We start from the raw sequence: 17,069 nt of genomic DNA, 5'->3' as shown, positions 1-17,069 counted from the left end.
TTCCTGTGCTGCACGCTTTGCTTTAATCCTTCGATGCTGCAGAGAAGAAATTCCCTTTCACTTGAAATAACTTTGTTTTTTTGTGTTTTTATTGGTTCCTCTAAAGAATATGAAGACTGAATTAAAGCTGCCCCAATCAATATTTTATTCTCAAAAATGAGTGTTTATTGTGAACAAAGCACAACAGAAGTGAGGTTCCCCTCAGCTATGCACAGCAACTTTTATTGTTTTATGTAAATGTAAATGCACTTTATTTATACAGCCCTTCACAGACAATCCTGTCGGTGTACCAAAGTGCTTTACAGCAGGTAATAAATAAAGACAAGAATAAGTTAAAACAATAAAAGAACAGTGAAAGCAATAAAATACAGCAAAATTGAATAAGATAAAAAAAAGTGTCATCATACTACTGGGTATTAAAAGCAATCCTAAATAAGTAGGTTTTTAGCCTAGCTTTGAAGAGGCCCAGGTCAGATGTAGATAAATATGACTTATATATATAAATATATTTAACTGGCCAGTTAGGTCATGTGATCTATCTAGTTAGTAGCATCCTGTCCATAGATGTTAAAAAAAAGTTTTGGGGTATTTTAATCAACTCGTGTGACGTGCACATCCAGTTGATATGTGTCTGATTAGGATCTTTAGCCATAAATGTTTTTCTAAAGTACAGTCATTTCTGTAGCTTAGTTGTTCAATTCTGACTTCTCTTGCTTGAACGTGTGATCGGATCTACAATCAATACTTAGTAAAGCTAAGTCCAATCAGCACTGAGGAAGAGTGTCTGCCTGACTGAGGATTACTGTTCAACTCTTTAAAGGTGTTGTTGTGTATCGTCCACCTGGCCCTTATTCTGAGTTTCTGTCTGAATTCTCAGAGTTTTTATCCCAGTTAGTGCTGAGTACAGATAAAGTCATTGTAGTGGGTGACTTTAATATTCATGTAGATGTTGAAAATGACAGCCTGAATATGAACTTTAATTCTATATTGGACTCTATTGGATTTTCTCAGAGTGTTCACAGACCGACTCACTGCCTTAATCACACCCTTGATCTTGTGCTGACTTATGGCATTGAGAGTGAACAGTTAACAGTGTTCCCTCATAACCCTGTCTTATCTGACCATTTTCTGATAACCTTTGAGTTTACATTGCTTGACTATACAGTTTCTGAGAAGAAATGTACATATAGAAGGTGTCTATCAGAGGATGCTGTAACCAGATTTAAAGAATTAATTCCATCATCCTTTTCTTCACTGCCATGTGCAGATATGACAGAGGACGACTACCTAAACTTTACTCCAGCAGCACTTGACTCTCTCGTTGACAGCACTATAGTTTCAATGCGTACAGCACTGGACAATGTTGCCCCTCTGAAAAGGAAGGTAATCAGTCAGAAGAGGCTGGCTCCTTGGTATAATTCACAGCTGCGTGCTTTAAAGCAGACTGCAAGAAAGCTGGAGAGACAGTGGCGTTCCTCTAATTTAGAAGAGTCTCAGTTAGTCTGGAAAGATAGTTTAATAACGTATAAGAAAGCCCTTCGTAAAGCTAGAACTGCTTATTATTCATCATTGATAGATGAGAATAAGAATAATCCCAGGTTTCTCTTCAGCACTGTAGCCAGTCTGACTAAGAGTCCGAGCTCTGCTGAGCCAGTTATTCCTTTAACTCTCAGCAGTGATGATTTCATGAGCTTCTTTAACAGTAAAATTGTTTCTATCAGAGAGAAGATTGATGGAGTCCTTCCCACTATTATCAGTGATGTATCATCAAGTACAGCAGCTTTAGAAGTATCTTTAGAACCTGATTTGTATTTAGACGGCTTCTGCCCAGTTGATCTCTCTGAACTAACAACAGCAATAGTCTCTTCTAAACCATCAACTTGTGTTTTAGACCCAATCCCAACCAGACTGTTCAAGGAGGTTTTCCCATTAATTGACACTTCCATATTGGATTTGATCAATCTGTCTTTGTTGACAGGATATGTACCTCAGACTTTTAAGGTTGCTGTAATTAAACCTTTACTTAAAAAACCTACTCTTGATTCAGAAGTGTTGGCTCATTATAGACCTATATCCAATCTCCCTTTTATGTCTAAAGTTCTTGAAAAAATAGTTGCAGCTCAGCTTTGTGATCATTTACACAGAAATAATCTGTTTGAAGAGTTTCAGTCAGGATTCAGAGTGCATCATAGCACAGAAACTGCACTGCTGAAAGTTACCAATGATCTCCTCTTAGCCTCTGATAGCGGACTTGTGTCTGTGCTTGTCCTGTTGGATCTCAGTGCTGCATTTGATACGGTCGATCACAGTATCTTATTACACAGACTTGAACATGTTATTGGGATTAAAGGAACTGCATTAGGCTGGTTTAAGTCATATTTATCTGATAGATTTCAGTTTGTTCTTGTAAATGAAGAATCTTCCTCACACACCAGAGTAAGTCATGGAGTTCCTCAGGGTTCTGTGCTTGGACCGATTCTTTTCACTTTATACATGCTTCCATTAGGTAATATTATTAGACAGCATGGCATAAATTTCCATTGCTATGCTGATGATACTCAGCTGTACTTATCTATAAAACCAGATGAAACCAATAGGTTGGTCAGACTACAAGCATGTCTTAAAGACATAAAGACCTGGATGACTCAGAACTGTCTGCTGCTAAATTCAGACAAAACTGAAGTCGTTATCTTTGGACCTGAGCGTTTCAGGGAGAAATTGTCTAGCTATATAGTTACTCTAGATGGTATTTCCTTGGCTTCTAGTTCTACAGTGAGGAACCTTGGAGTTATTTTTGACCAGAACTTATCATTTGACTCGCATATAAAACAGGTTTCTAGGACTGCCTTCTTTCATCTTCGTAATATTGTTAAAATCAGGAACATCTTGTCTCAGAGTGATGCAGAAAAACTAGTCCATGCATTTGTTACTTCAAGATTGGACTACTGTAATTCTTTATTATTGGGCTGTCCCACATATTCTCTGAAAAGCCTCCAGCCGATCCAAAATGCTGCAGCCAGAGTTTTGACGAGAACTAACAGCAGAGATCATATTTCTCCAGTTTTAGCTTCTCTTCATTGGCTCCCTGTTAAATTCAGAATAGAATTTAAGATTCTTCTCCTCACATATAAAGCTCTTAATGACCGAGCTCCATCATATCTTAAAGATCTCATTGTTAGATATTTTCCTAACAGAGCACTTCGTTCCCAAACTGCAGGTTTACTTGAGGTTCCCAGAGTTTCTAAAAGTAGAATGGGAGACAGAGCCTTCAGTCATCAGGCCCCTCTATTGTGGAATAAGCTGCCAGTAAATGTCCGGGAAGCAGACACCCTTTCCACTTTTAAGACCAGGCTTAAAACTTTCCTTTTTTATTAAGCTTATAGTTAGGTCTGTTGAATCTGCTAGTGTATCTGCTAGTGTGTCTTGTCCTGCCTCCACCTCTGGCACCCTCTATACTTTCATTACCCCCTACCTGAACCAGGGATTGCATCCCCACCCCGCTGTGACTGGTGTGCAGTTGGTGAGAGGCTGAGGTAGCTTGTGGCTGTAAAAAGATGGTTGTTGTGGTGTGAGGAGCAGATCTATATAGGGAGTATAGGGAATTACTCACTGAGTCTGGTCCTTTATTTATTTATTTATTTATTTTTTCGTTAGCACAAGTTTCTTGTGTTTACCTTGAATAGGGATGGCTCAGGTGACCCTGAAACATCCCATAGTTAAGCTGCTATAGGCCCAGACTGCTGGGGGGCCTCATCTGACACACCTTTCCTCACTTTACTCTCTTTATGTATATGTGATATTATTGTGGTCATTAACTCGTGTTTCCCTGTTCCAACAGATATCCTTTGAATGGTGTTACAGTGCCGCCGCCGCCACCGCGTCATTTTATAAAGGCACTCGTGTCTTGGGGGTGGATTCCCTCAGCCACTGGCCTCCCGTTAGAGGTGGCGGTGCTGGGCACCACCCGTTTTACAGGCATCTGCCTTCTTTCTGTTGGCTCAGTAGAAGTCTGTGTTAGTTTAAATAGGCTTAATTATTTAACAGAACATGATATAGATGGTGACTCTAAATTGTCCTTAGGAGTGACTGTGAGCGTGCATGGTTGTTTGTCTCTATGTGGCCCTGTGATGGACTGGCGGCCTGTCCAGGGTGTACCCCGCCTCTTGCCCATTGACCGCTGGGATAGGCTCCAGCCCCCCCGCGACCCGACTGACGGATTCAGCGGTGTATAGATAATGGATGGATGGATGATGAGAAGACATAGTTTATGTGTGTGAAAACAGCATTATGTTGGGAATAAAATAACTGCACAGTCAAATAGCCACTTAATATTTATTTTACAGTGTAAAACATGATCAAAATGAGGTACCTCCATGCCGAGGTCTCACCTGTTTGAACAACGTTTTTATATTTCATCTTAAACTGCTGCCAAGTGAGCTTCTCCCCCGCGGGATTGCACCTAAATGAAATAAATGAATGGGCTACCATTCAAGCAGTTTCCCTGTAATATTATTGGGATTGCAAAGGACTACATTTAAACTTACACTTTTGCTGCTGCAGCGGTGTTGCACTTATTTCTAAAAACGTATTGAAACTCGCCGTATGAGCGCATTAAGATTTCCAATTCGAGGTTGGTGAAAAACGTAGCCCCTCCTCTTCCCCGTTGCCATGGTGAGTCGTCGAATCGGAGCTCCATTGATGCTGGCTTTTTAATGTTGTGGTGCACGCGCTAAACTCAAGGTGAACTTACTCAGAGCTGACTAAACTCACTCAAATCAGCGTTTCTGGAACCGAAAACTCAGAGTTTTCTATCTCAGAGTAAATCAACTCAGAGATCAGGAATAGACTCAGAGTTGGTTGAACCTGCTACGTGAAACGGACCCCAGGTGATTTATGTCAAATCTAATATTTTATGTCTTGAAAAGCTTTAGGCCTTGTTGTAAGGTGTAAAAAATTATTCTTTCTGGTGGTTTCAGGATCTATGGATATGCTAATCTGGCCTCAACCTCCACTTAGCTGCAGCTGATATTTGTCCGCCCGGTAAACAGAAGATCTAATATTGATGTAAGTCAGCCATACATTTATAAATGTGATGTGTTTGAGCTGTTTGTTCAGGCTCCAGGCTTCCCACCATTCACCATTCAGTTTGTCTCTGTGTGGTCCTGTGAGGGACCAGAGACTTGTCCCGAGGGCCTCCCACCCAGTGGCAGCTGGGACAGGCTGCAGCCCCCTGTGATCATTAAATCTGACCATCCTCTCATTTCATACTTACCGCAGATATACATGTGCTGTACGTCCTCACCCTACAGGTAGTCAGGATTGGTTGGCGTGTTCTGCTGTAGCACATACATGATCTCACCTCAGTGCTCTGAGGTTTTAAAGCAGAAATCATCAGGCACAGCACTGATGGCTGATTTAGCTCCTTTGTCCCTTTAATGCATAAAAACACATCTTACAGACAGCAGAGGGGAACTTTCAGAATCAATCATTTCTTATTTCAGAGGGTTGATTTTCTGGAAATGCTCCCCTCTGCCTCCGTTTTGAACAGATAAATTGCTCTTTCAGCATTTTTGACATGATGTCCCCATCAGACAGCAAGCAGCTCTAACCTTTTCACCCCGGAGGTCCACAGGTGGTACGAGCTTTTTTACGAAGCTCTTTGGTGCTCATCAAACATTCTTAATGTTTCTGAGTCTTTGATTCATCTTTCTGACCTGGGAACAGATACATGAAACAGAAATGTACACACACTTACAGGTATGCTTCATGACTTTTAATCATATTGAAACAATACACATGCACATGTACCAGCAATGGATGTATGTGCACATTCACTGGACTGGTCTGAGTATTTCAGAAACTGCTGATCACACACAACCCTCTCTGGGGTTTACAGGGAAGGGTCCGAAGAAGAGAAAAGATCCAGTGAGAAGGCCTTGTTGGTGTGAGAGGTCAGAGGAGAAGGCAGCCTGGTTCCAGATGATAGGAAGGCAACAGGAACGCCAACACGCCATCTCTGAACGCACAGCACGAGGAAGCGTGAGGAAGATGGGCTGCAGCAGCAGCAGACCCCACCGGTGCCCCTCCTGTCAGCTGACAGGAAACTGAGACTACAGTTCCCACAGGCTCTGTGGGTCTGGATTTCAGCTGCAACATTCAGATGGTTGGCTCAGAATGTGGCGTAAAGAACATGAAAGCATGGATCCATCCTGCTGCTGGTGGTGTAATGGTGTGGGGGTATGTTCTTGGCACACTTTGGGCCCCTTAGTATGGTTTAAATGCCGCAGCCTCCCTGAGTATTGCTGCTGGCCATGTCCATCCCTTTATGAGCACAGTTTAGTCCCCTTCTGATGGCTGCTTCCAGCAGGATAATGCACCATGTCACAGAGCTCAGATCATCTCAAACTGGTTTCTGGAACATGACAATGAGTTCCCTGCACTCCAACGGCCTCCACAGTCACCAGATCTCACTCCAACAGAGCACCTTTGGGATGTGGTGGAACGGGAGATTGGCATCATAGATGTACAGCCGACACATCTGCAGCAGCTGTGTGATGCTATCATGTCAGTATGGAGCAAAATCTCTGAGGAATGTTTCCAACACCTTGTTGAAAGGATGCCATGAAGAATTAAAGGGGAAGTTCATTTTTTTTAAACCTGGACCTTATTTCTGGCATAAAATACCTTCATCTACTCACCGATAACAGTTTGGTGAAAGTCTGCGTCCTTCGGAAGATATTTAGATCACTGGAGATCGGCGTATATCCATATAACGGGAGAGAACAGGGCAGAGACAATACAGGCTCTGAATAAGGCATTACCTGTCTTTATTTCACCAATACTTTAAGACCAATGAATGAATGAACACGTACTGTTGCACTGTTAGCTCAGAGATGCTGTGTTGTTGTTATTGGGGGCTATCGGGGGGCTTATAGGAAGCTTTCTACACACGCATCTACTGGGATGATGTCATCGCTGCGCTCCGCAGCAGCACAGCTCATTCACGCCGTGCTCTGTGACGGTCGGCTAACTTCAGAGTTTGCTGCTGCTAGTTCTGTGCAACATGGCAGGATGTTTATCAGATTCTGACGACGTGGACGACGACTCTGAGTACGATGGGCGTCCTTACCATTTCCAGCCAGAGTAGAGAGATGAAGAGCTCCTGGAAAGGATGCAGAAGCAGAGAGAGGAACAGCTGGCCAGAGAACAACTGGTCACAGAACAGCTGGCCAGAGAACAGCTGGCCAGAGAACAGCTGGTCACAGAACAGCTGGCCAGAGAACAGCTGGCCAGAGAACAGCTGGCCACAGAACAGCTGGCCACAGAACAGCTGGCCAGAGAACAGCTGGTCACTGAACAGCTGGCCAGAGAACAGCTGGTCACAGAACAGCTGGACAGAGAACAGCTGGTCACAGAACAGCTGGTCACGGAACAGCTGGCCAGAGAACAGCTGGTCACAGAACAGATATTATTGTGGTCATTAACTTGTGTTTCCCTGTTCCAACAGATATCCTTTGAATGGTGTTACAGTGCCGCCGCCGCGGCCCCCCCCCCCCCTTTCTGTCTTCTCAAACCCCAGCTGGTCGAGGCGGATGGCCACCCTTCCTGGTTCTGGTTCTGCCAGAGGTTTCTTCCTGTTAAAAGGGAGTCGTTTCTCTCCACAGTCGCCTCAGGCACGCTCAGGCCGGGAGATTGGACCGAAAAACAAAAAGTTTTCAGTGCAATCTGGTTTTCTTAGCTAGGAAATTGTTTTTGAATTGGCTCTATATGAACGAATTGGATTATTTTATGAATTATGATTATTATTAATTAATTGAATTCCAATTGGCTTGAATTGGACTTACTATCTAAGTGCCTTGAGATGACATTTGTTGTATTTGGCGCTATATAAATAAATATGAATTGAATTGAATTGAAGAACAGCTGGCCTGAGAACAGCTGGCCACAGAACAGCTGGCCACAGAACAGCTGGACAGAGGACAGCTGGACAGAGAACAGCTGGCCACAGAACAGCTGTTCTCTGAGTACGATGGGCGTCCTTACCATTTCCAGCCAGAGTAGAGAGATGAAGAGCTCCTGGAAAGGATGCAGAAGCAGAGAGAGGAACAGCTGGCCAGAGAACAACTGGTCACAGAACAGCTGGCCAGAGAACAGCTGGCCAGAGAACAGCTGGCCACAGAACAGCTGGACAGAGAACAGCTGGCCACAGAACAGCTAGTCACAGAACAGCTGGCCACAGAACAGCTGGACAGAGAACAGCTGGACAGAGAACAGCTGGCCAGAGAACAGCTGGACAGAGAACAGCTGGCCAGAGAACAGCTGGACAGAGAACAGCTGGCCACAGAACAGCTGGACAGAGAACAGCTGGCCTGAGAACAGCTGGCCAGAAAACAGCTGGACAGAGACCAGCTGGTAACAGAACAGCTGGCCAGAGAACAGCTAGTCACAGAACAGCTGGCCTGAGAACAGCTGGCCAGAAAACAGCTGGCCACAGAACAGCTGGCCAGAGAACAGCTGGCCAGAGAACAGCTGGACAGAGAACAGCTGGCCAGAGAACAGCTGGACAGAGAACAGCTGGCCAGAGAACAGCTGGACAGAGAACAGCTGGCCAGAGAACAGCTGGCCAGAGAACAGCTGGCCACAGAACAGCTGGTCACAGAACAGCTGGCCAAAGAACAGCTGGACAGAGAACAGCTGGACAGAGAACAGCTGGCCAGAGAACAGCTGGACAGAGAACAGCTGGCCAGAGAACAGCTGGACAGAGAACAGCTGGCCACAGAACAGCTGGACAGAGAACAGCTGGACAGAGAACAGCTGGCCAGAGAACAGCTGTTCTGAGAACAGCTGGCCTGAGAACAGCTGGCCAGAAAACAGCTGGACAGAGACCAGCTGGTAACAGAACAGCTGGCCAGAGAACAGCTAGTCACAGAACAGCTGGCCTGAGAACAGCTGGCCAGAAAACAGCTGGCCACAGAACAGCTGGCCAGAGAACAGCTGGCCAGAGAACAGCTGGCCACAGAACAGCTGGACACAGAACAGCTGGTCAGAGAACAGCTGGACACAGAACAGCTGGACAGAGAACAACAGACCGCTGCACGTCCGGCTGTATTGTCTCTGCCCTGTTCTCTCTGTTATATGGATATACGCGGATCTCAAGTGATTTAAATATCTTCAGAAGGACGCCGACTTTCACCAAACTGTTATCGGTGAGCAGATGAAGGTATTCTATGCCAGAAATAAGGTCCAGCTTTAAAAAAAAAAAAAACTTCTCATTTAAGGCAGTTCTGAAGGCAAAAGAGGGTCCAACCTTTTACTGGCAAGGTGTACCTCACTAAGTGGCCGGTTTTTTTCACCATGTTTGCACCACAGCTAATAAACATGATGATAGCAACAGTGAAGAAGAGGTAAAGTTTAGCAAATGTAAAACTGAGACACTTCAGAGAAGAAGAGAAAAGGAAAAACTTTGTTTTATTTAGTGCTCTCCTTTTTGGAATAACAAACAGAACCCAGAAAGTGTTGAATAGCAAAAAAATAACAGAAGCATGAAACTCACTTCTGTTACAGAGAAAAACAAAAAAGCTCTGGTCAGAATAGCACAAATGGCAGGAAATACACACATCCTGAGGCAGAGCAGTGAGCCTGGAAGAGCCTCAGGATGCAGCCTCCATGAGGGGATCAAACGGGGGGCACATGTGGAAAAACAGGCCGCTTTCATAAAAAAGAGCCAATCATCAGAACAATCTCTGAATACATTGTTTAAGCCTCATTGGCAGCATTTTCACAGCTACTGCAGATGAACCAGGAGACATTTAAATGGGAGCTTATTATATCATTTAAAGATTTGAAATAAAATCAGGAGAGGAATCACTGATCAAGGTCTGTGAATTGATTTCTTTTATACCAAATGACTTTGTGTGTGTGTGTGTGTGTGTGTGTCCCGACATCATTAGCAGATTAAATTGCTCTAAAAATATGTGTACAGTTAGTCTGATGAATGAATAACGTTCCCATGCAGTTTGTGAGAAAAGCTGGATGTATCGTCTGCGTGTGGATGTTTTTTCACAGTAAAAGGAGCTTCCTGTACAGTCTCAGTCTGACTGTAGACACGAACATTTTCACAGCAACAGCTGCAGATCCTGCGGTGGAACTTCTTCAGCTGGCCACGGGCTGATAGCTGGAGCAGTCCGCCCTGGAGACTACAGTCAGAACAACTCTGACACTAGCTGTTGTTGTTGATAATCATTTCTCTTTTTCTTGTTTGTTTTTTACTTATAATTTAAATCTCTGGCCAAACTCAGACAAAAACCACCTTTTTCCCAGAAGGCCCAACTTAAGATCTTAGCATGCTGTAGCAGACACATCAGCACCAAGCAGCTTCTACATGATACGATTATTTGCAGCCTTTCTTACGATAGTTGTCTACAGCTGTTGTCTCCTAAATTCCCCAGTTTGTTCTGCTAGATTTCAGTTGCAATAAACATACATTTCTCCAAAATGCATTTTCTAGAAATCACTGAAAGACTAATCCTCAGAAAATCTAACCACAGAGTGAATGCTGTCAAGTTCAGTCCAACACAACAACTCTGGCCTTCACATGCAGTCCAAAGCATGAGCTGAGAAACAAACGGGCGCTTTTTGGTGATGCTGTCAGAGGGGGGGGGGCTTTACAGGAGAGCTGTAAGTTTAAGACAGTGAAAAGTTTTCATTCAGCTGAAACAAAGATTGTGTTTTACAAGCAAAGGATACTTGAGTAGACCAACTTTGAGGACGATAGAAACAGCTTTAGAACAGCAGCATGCTTGGGTTTCACAGCTGAGCCGTCAGTGTTCCGCCTGCCCTGAAGAACTGTTTCTGTGTGGTTTAATCTTCACTGAAGAGAAATGAAACACACTGACACCATTGTCTTTTTTAAAAAAAGCATTGTTTATCACGGTTGATCAGTACCCATGACACTGCACAATACAAAGGCATGAAAAAATGAAACATTAAAATAGGTATGGTTTCTTCCAAAAGCTAGTTTCCTTTCATAAATACTTGTTTTGATTTGAGTCCACTGTAGTTTCTTACAACAGAATCACAGTTTTCTCTGAACAGCCAGAAATCATTCCTACAAATTAATGAGCATGATGTGACACAAATGACAATCAGCAGACATTCTGTGGTGCGGAGAACCAGTAGGATTCTCTCATTCTAAGGTAAAACATCAAAAGGCTGATAGTTCTCCTGGAGGCGAGGCCTGGGAGCAGCCCGGGAGGAGCAGGGCTGACACCCTCCAGGTGGTCCGGTGACCCAGGCATAGCACAGATAGTGAGATGGGTGAGACGATAACTGTGATCCTCTACTCCACTGAGTCCTGGAGGAGAACACAAGAGTGACCGGCTGGCCCTGACAGTGCATGCTGAGCAGTCTTTCAGAAAGTGTTTAAACGTTTAACTGGATGAAATGGAATCAGTGGAAAGTCCTGTTTTACTCCTGTGTGAACTGGAGTCTTAGATGAGACAATATAACAGTCAGCTTATTATGTGCATCACTCTCTGTGGTTCCAATCATTTCTGGAACAATATTTATCATAATTAAAAGAAAATATTATGATCCTACAGTCTGTCCAGCAGATGGCACTAATGTCCTGATTCTAAAGGAGAAGTTCGGTTTTTTTAAAGCTGGACCTTATTTCTGGCTTAAAATACCTTCATCTACTCACCCATAACAGTTTGGTGAAAGTCGGCGTCCTCCGGACGATATTTAGATCACATGGCAATTTGGAAATACACAAAAAAGGAGCAAATTCTGTGTAAATATGCTGCGGCGGCGTGTCCATGATGTACTCTAAATATCTTCCGAAGGACGCCGACTTTCACCAAACTGTTATCGGTGAGCAGATGAACGTATTTATGCCAGAGATAAGGTCCAGCTTTAAAAAACACAACTTCCCCTTTAAGTTGTCTACAGCAAAATCTATTTGGGGAGTAAGACTCTAAAGCAGGGATGTCCACATGTGGCCCTGGAGGGCCGCTGCCCTGGAGGATTTCCATGTTTCCCTGCTTCAACACACCTGATTCAGATGGAATGGATCTGTTGAAAAGCTTGTGAAGTTCTGCAGCAGCCTGCTGATGATGCACTGATCTGAATCAGGTGTGTTGAAGCAGGGAAACATGGAAATCCTCCAGGACAGCGGCCCTCCAGGACCGCATGTGGACATCCCTGCTCTGAAGAGTCAGTGATGCAAACAGCTCTACTTAAAACATCATTCCACCAAAGATCTGGTTGGATAATGTCTGTAGCTTAGGAAGGTTCCAAACTGAGAAGAGTTACCCAGACGTATACGAGTAGCTGCCATAATCACAGCTGTTTGAATTCTCCAAAATACAAAGCAAAGGAGCTCCAATGCTTCCTTTATCGCCCCCTTTAGCTTAGCAAACACTGGCCTACGCTTTACAAAAGAAAGGCAATGTTTCCATCACACAATTAACGCTTCCTTATATTCTTTAAGTCATACAAACTCATTCTTATGTGGATAAATAGAATGACCGACCTTTATGACAAAGTATCACTTGATGTTAGAACTTATTATGCTAAGACGACATATATAAAACAGCCTGTGTACATCTTTAGTTTTAGTGCTGTGGACCTACATCACAGCTGAGTCAGATTCTCTTTATATGGTGGTTGTCTTTTCTTAAGTTCTTACAAATTTCTCCCACCACCTTTCCTCGGCTCCATGATGTTTTCCAACAAGGTGACGGAACAGAGCTCAGGAAAGGATGGCAGGTCATGTTTTTACTGTCTGACCAGAACTGCTGCAGAAGGTTTGGTGAGAAGATGGCAGAAAAGTTTCATGTAACGTCTGCTTTGGCACAGAGCGCTGCAGTAACTTTAACTCCACAGCTTTTTAAAAAAGCTTTACATCTGACAGGGACAATGTAGGATTGTCCCATTTCAAAAGGTCGTGGTCTTTAATAAATGGATATAAAATCCAGTGTTGTGTGTGGTCCTCAGATGGTGGTCCAGCTGTACCTGTATACTGCAGCGTTGGAGCTCCCTGTGCTCCTAACTGGGTTGGGCTCTTTCTGCAGACTTCTGGATCTGTGAAGAGGAACAGACAGCAGGTCATCTTTCAGTGGCAGCTCCATGATGAATGTGGGAAATGTTGCAACTGCAACCAGCAACTGGTATGCTGACTCACAGCTGAACTACAACATTCAACCAACAAAAGCTGACTGTGGTGAAAAAAAGGGGCAATATGAAGCATCCAAAACAGTTGTAGTTTCATTAAAGTGCCAGCAGGGGGCATAGAGGCTCGAGTCAACATGAGGCTCTGAAATCAAGAGACGACACAAAGAGTAACAAAATATGAGAACATGGAGCTGACACCAGAAATCAACAACAGGCTGCCGAACTCAAGTGAAAAACAAGAGATGAGTAACTGTGAACAGATGGAAATCTGTAACCTGATCTTCCACTGAGCTGCATGCTTTACATGCTCCAACCAGACACCAGAAAAAGGATTCATTTTGGACATCAAATCAAAAAGATGAAAAGCTCAGCATCAGGCAGACACTTTACTGTACCTGGGATTGTTCTTTTAGGAAATCTGGGAGCTGAAATTCCCCTTTAAAGACCTGGAAAAACAAAGGGTTCAGAGTTCTGAATGGATTCAGCATCTGGAGGACTATGGGGACATCTTAGGAAAGTGAAAACTGAAAATAGCTGCATGTAACACATTCTCATTATCAATGCCTTCCATCTAAACCCAGCTCAGAGCAGAAATGATGCAGAGCAGGACACGCCCAGAACTCCAGCAGGCAGATCAGAGGGGGGGGGGGTGAGGGTCCGTGTCCTATCAGACACCCTTGGACTGTCGGAGTATGTGTGTGTTTGTGTGTTTAAATGGGAATATCCAGCTGTCAGCAGGCCTGTAAAAAAGGTCAGTTCCCTGGCACACAAGTGAGTCATTTGCACAGAAACCTAAACATGTATTCAGGAAATGACCTATCTCTGAATGAGTGAAGACGCTGAGGCCAAGGCTTCTTTAACTCTGACTCATGGTTTGGACTTTTCTTTCATTTCTATTCATTTATGTGGGAGACCTGTGTCGTGTACATGTTCCATGTACGCTTTGAGCTCAGGAGGCCTTCAAAATGCTTGTTCTCATTAGTCCCCATAAAGTCTGCAGTTCAAAGGCCCCTCACGTCTGCGCTTATCGCCTGTGAATCAGCCAAAGGACAAGTGTTGCATGCTGGGATGTTAGCGCCATCACCTCCCTTTACAGCCACTGCTGCCTGGTTCCATTCAGTTTTGTTTGGATGAAAGCGATCAAAGATGATGGATTGAGAAAGAAGGAGGCAGAGAGGAGATGATCCTTATCGGGCCTAACTGAGTTACATCGCTGAATGCAGGATCTGCAAAACAAGCTGAAAGTATTGAGCTGAAACCAGATCCCCGGTTTTTGGCTAATCTATCAAAGTAAACACATAATAGAACATTAGCAGTAGATTCAGTGATGTGCTTATTGTATACAGTAATGCTTTTAGAAGTCGCTCTTATCCTAATGAATGGAACTCTTTTACTTGCAGTGAACATTAGGTTATGAGGGTTAGAAATGGACTGATGGCCAGAATATAAATTGGTGTACAAACAAACGTCAACTTTGCATTTTCCTTCAACTAAATGAAGCTGTTTGCTGGTAAACATACTGTGTTGTTAAAAGTCAAACTTCACCATGCTTTAAAGTATTATTTCAATTTCCTTCAATAACTGGAACACGATACTGTAAGTCAACCAAAGCCCAGGAAGCTGGGAGCCTTTCCAAGAGGCAGACGTCTAGAATAAAGAGTCTTGATTGAAATGCTTCCGAGGTTAAAGTCTGGACATTATTCAGTGAAACTGAGACGTTGGTATGTTCTGCGTCTGCTGCCATATGACACTGAACTCCATGAGATGGCTGTGTTGTCGTACAGTTTGAGGCAAAGGAAAAAGCAGCACTGTAGCAGACAGATGCAGAGACTTACTGCTGCTTTGGCTTCCCCTCAGCGTTACCAAACAACATCCCCACATCACAGTAGGGAATCAGAGGATTTATGAAGGCAGACTTTGACAAAGTAGATTCATTTCAGTCACTAACAGTTGTAGAAAGATATTTTTATTACATGCATATGGGCTTCAGTACCTGATCCAGATGCAGCGATCAGTGAGGATCTGTGTGTGCTGTGCCGGCACACACCGGGGGGATCCAGGCTGCGCTCATGCAGCCCCCTTCTGGGATCCACTGATTGAAACTGGTCCCAGGACACAGAACTCACGTCTAAATCCCCCTGCGTGCCGTCATGCTCGCTTGCGTGTTAGCCTGAAATCGATGCGGCGCCAGAAGTGGAACATTATCTGAACTGATTCCCACAGCAGAGACAGAGAGGCCAGAGTATGTTTCTGATTTCCTCCTGGGGGCCATTTCTCAGCCCGTCTCCACATACAGAGGCTGAGGAGGAGAGGGTGAGGAGGAGAGGGTGAGGAGGAGAGGGTGAGGAGGAGAGGCTGAGGAGGAGAGGCTGAGGAGGAGAGGGTGAGGAGGAGAGGCTGAGGAGGAGAGGGTGAGGAGGAGAGGGTGAGGAGGAGAGGGTGAGGAGGAGAGGCTGAGGAGGAGAGGGTGAGGAGGAGAGGCTGAGGAGGAGAGGCTGAGGAGGAGAGGCTGAGGAGGAGAGGCTGAGCAGAAGGCCCTGTGCTACGACAGGCTGCATCCACACATCATGGATCCCAGCAGTGGATCATCAGAGGTGTGCAGAAGTGTTTGCTCTGCTTGTTACAGATCAATCTGTCCTGTGGAGAAGACAGATCAAAGTCTGTTCCTGGGACCCTGGAACATGAAGCTCCATTAGCTCTGAACCATCTGCCGGAGGAATGTTCCACAGACACAGATAAAACAGGTCAACACTGCTCAGGAGGGTGGAAGCACTCCACCTGCAAATGTCTGCTCAGTCAGCAATCAGTGGACAGGAACACGGCGCTGCCCCTTCCTGTTGCATTCCCACAGCTAAAGGAGAACAAACTGAGCTATAAACAGCTGATGTGGAGGTATCAACCTTCCCTTTGAAGCAGATTCTCTTCTCTCATTACAACAGCAGGCAGCACTTCAGCTCCACCTGTGCACGCTACCTTTTCATGTGTGAAGAACAGAGAGAAAACCCAGAGAACCCTTCCTGCATCTATCCCTGCCTAAACTGGATTCCCATCAGAAACTCAGCCTGCCCACAATATTCACACACAGTCACATTCAGCTCCAGTTAGTCTTCAGTGCTGAAAAGAAAATGTCGTGCTGTTTACATGGTAAGCATCTAATGGCTTTTAGCTTGGATCAGGAGCGCCACGCTCACACACAGAGATGAATAGATACGAACAAATAGAGACTGTTTTGTTACTCTGAACAGAGCCCGGCACAGCCTGGCACAGCCCGGCACAGCCCGGCAGAACCCGGCAGAACCCGGCAGAACCCGGCACAGCCCGGCACAGCCCGGCACAGCCCGGCAGAACCCGGCAGAACCCGGCAGAACCCGGCACAGCCCGGCAGAGCCCGGCAGAACCCGGCAGAACCCGGCAGAACCCGGCAGAACCCGGCACAGCCCGGCAGAGCCCGGCACAGCCCGGCACGGGCACATCAGCCAAGGTGCCTGCTGGGTCACTCCGGCCTCAGCGCTCCGACAACCGCTCCCTGTGGCTCAGCAGCGCCGGGCTCAGCTCCGGCCTCAGCGCCGGGTTAATGGCGGTACCAGCCCAGTGCATTTGAGCAGCTGCCAGTGTCCAGTCACGACCAGCAGGGGAGAATGTTTCAGCTGCACGCTTGTCTACTTCCATCCTCTGAGGGGGGGGGCTTCTGGGGGATATTGTTACCTCACAGTAAATCCTTTTATCTGGGAGGCACACAGAGGCTCCTGAACAGACCTGATGTCTGTGAGCAAAGTCTGCCACTGTACAGGGTCTAAACAGAGAGGGATTTCAGAGCTGACTGCTGCAGAGCTGTTACACAGTACCCACTTCACAGGTCATTGTGTGCATACTGTTAGCTCGAAAAGAACCATCAC

General features: G+C 45.1%; 1 protein-coding gene across 2 annotated transcripts in view; it reads right to left on the bottom strand.

Moving 5' to 3' along the window:
• Positions 1-10,889: 10,889 nt before the first annotated feature.
• Positions 10,890-17,069, bottom strand: part of tpst1 (tyrosylprotein sulfotransferase 1) — a 55,515-nt gene continuing 49,335 nt past the window's right edge. Inside the window, exons 4-6 of one of the 2 annotated variants that reach the window (XM_075474199.1) lie at positions 13,569-13,619; positions 13,015-13,083; positions 10,890-11,353 (exon numbers count right to left, since the gene is read on the bottom strand). In XM_075474199.1, coding sequence (XP_075330314.1) covers positions 13,048-13,083; positions 13,569-13,619 — 87 coding nt within the window. In that variant the 3' untranslated portion in view covers positions 10,890-11,353; positions 13,015-13,047. The remainder of the gene's footprint in view (positions 11,354-13,014; positions 13,084-13,568; positions 13,620-17,069) is intronic. The other variant, XM_075474201.1, reaches the window with a different exon arrangement.

The sequence above is a fragment of the Odontesthes bonariensis genome, chromosome 9 (genome assembly GCF_027942865.1).
Source record: "Odontesthes bonariensis isolate fOdoBon6 chromosome 9, fOdoBon6.hap1, whole genome shotgun sequence".
Classification (NCBI taxonomy): Eukaryota; Metazoa; Chordata; class Actinopteri; order Atheriniformes; family Atherinopsidae; genus Odontesthes; species Odontesthes bonariensis.
Note: the sequence above shows the minus strand (reverse complement) of the source record. Positions and strands in the feature narration are given on the sequence as shown.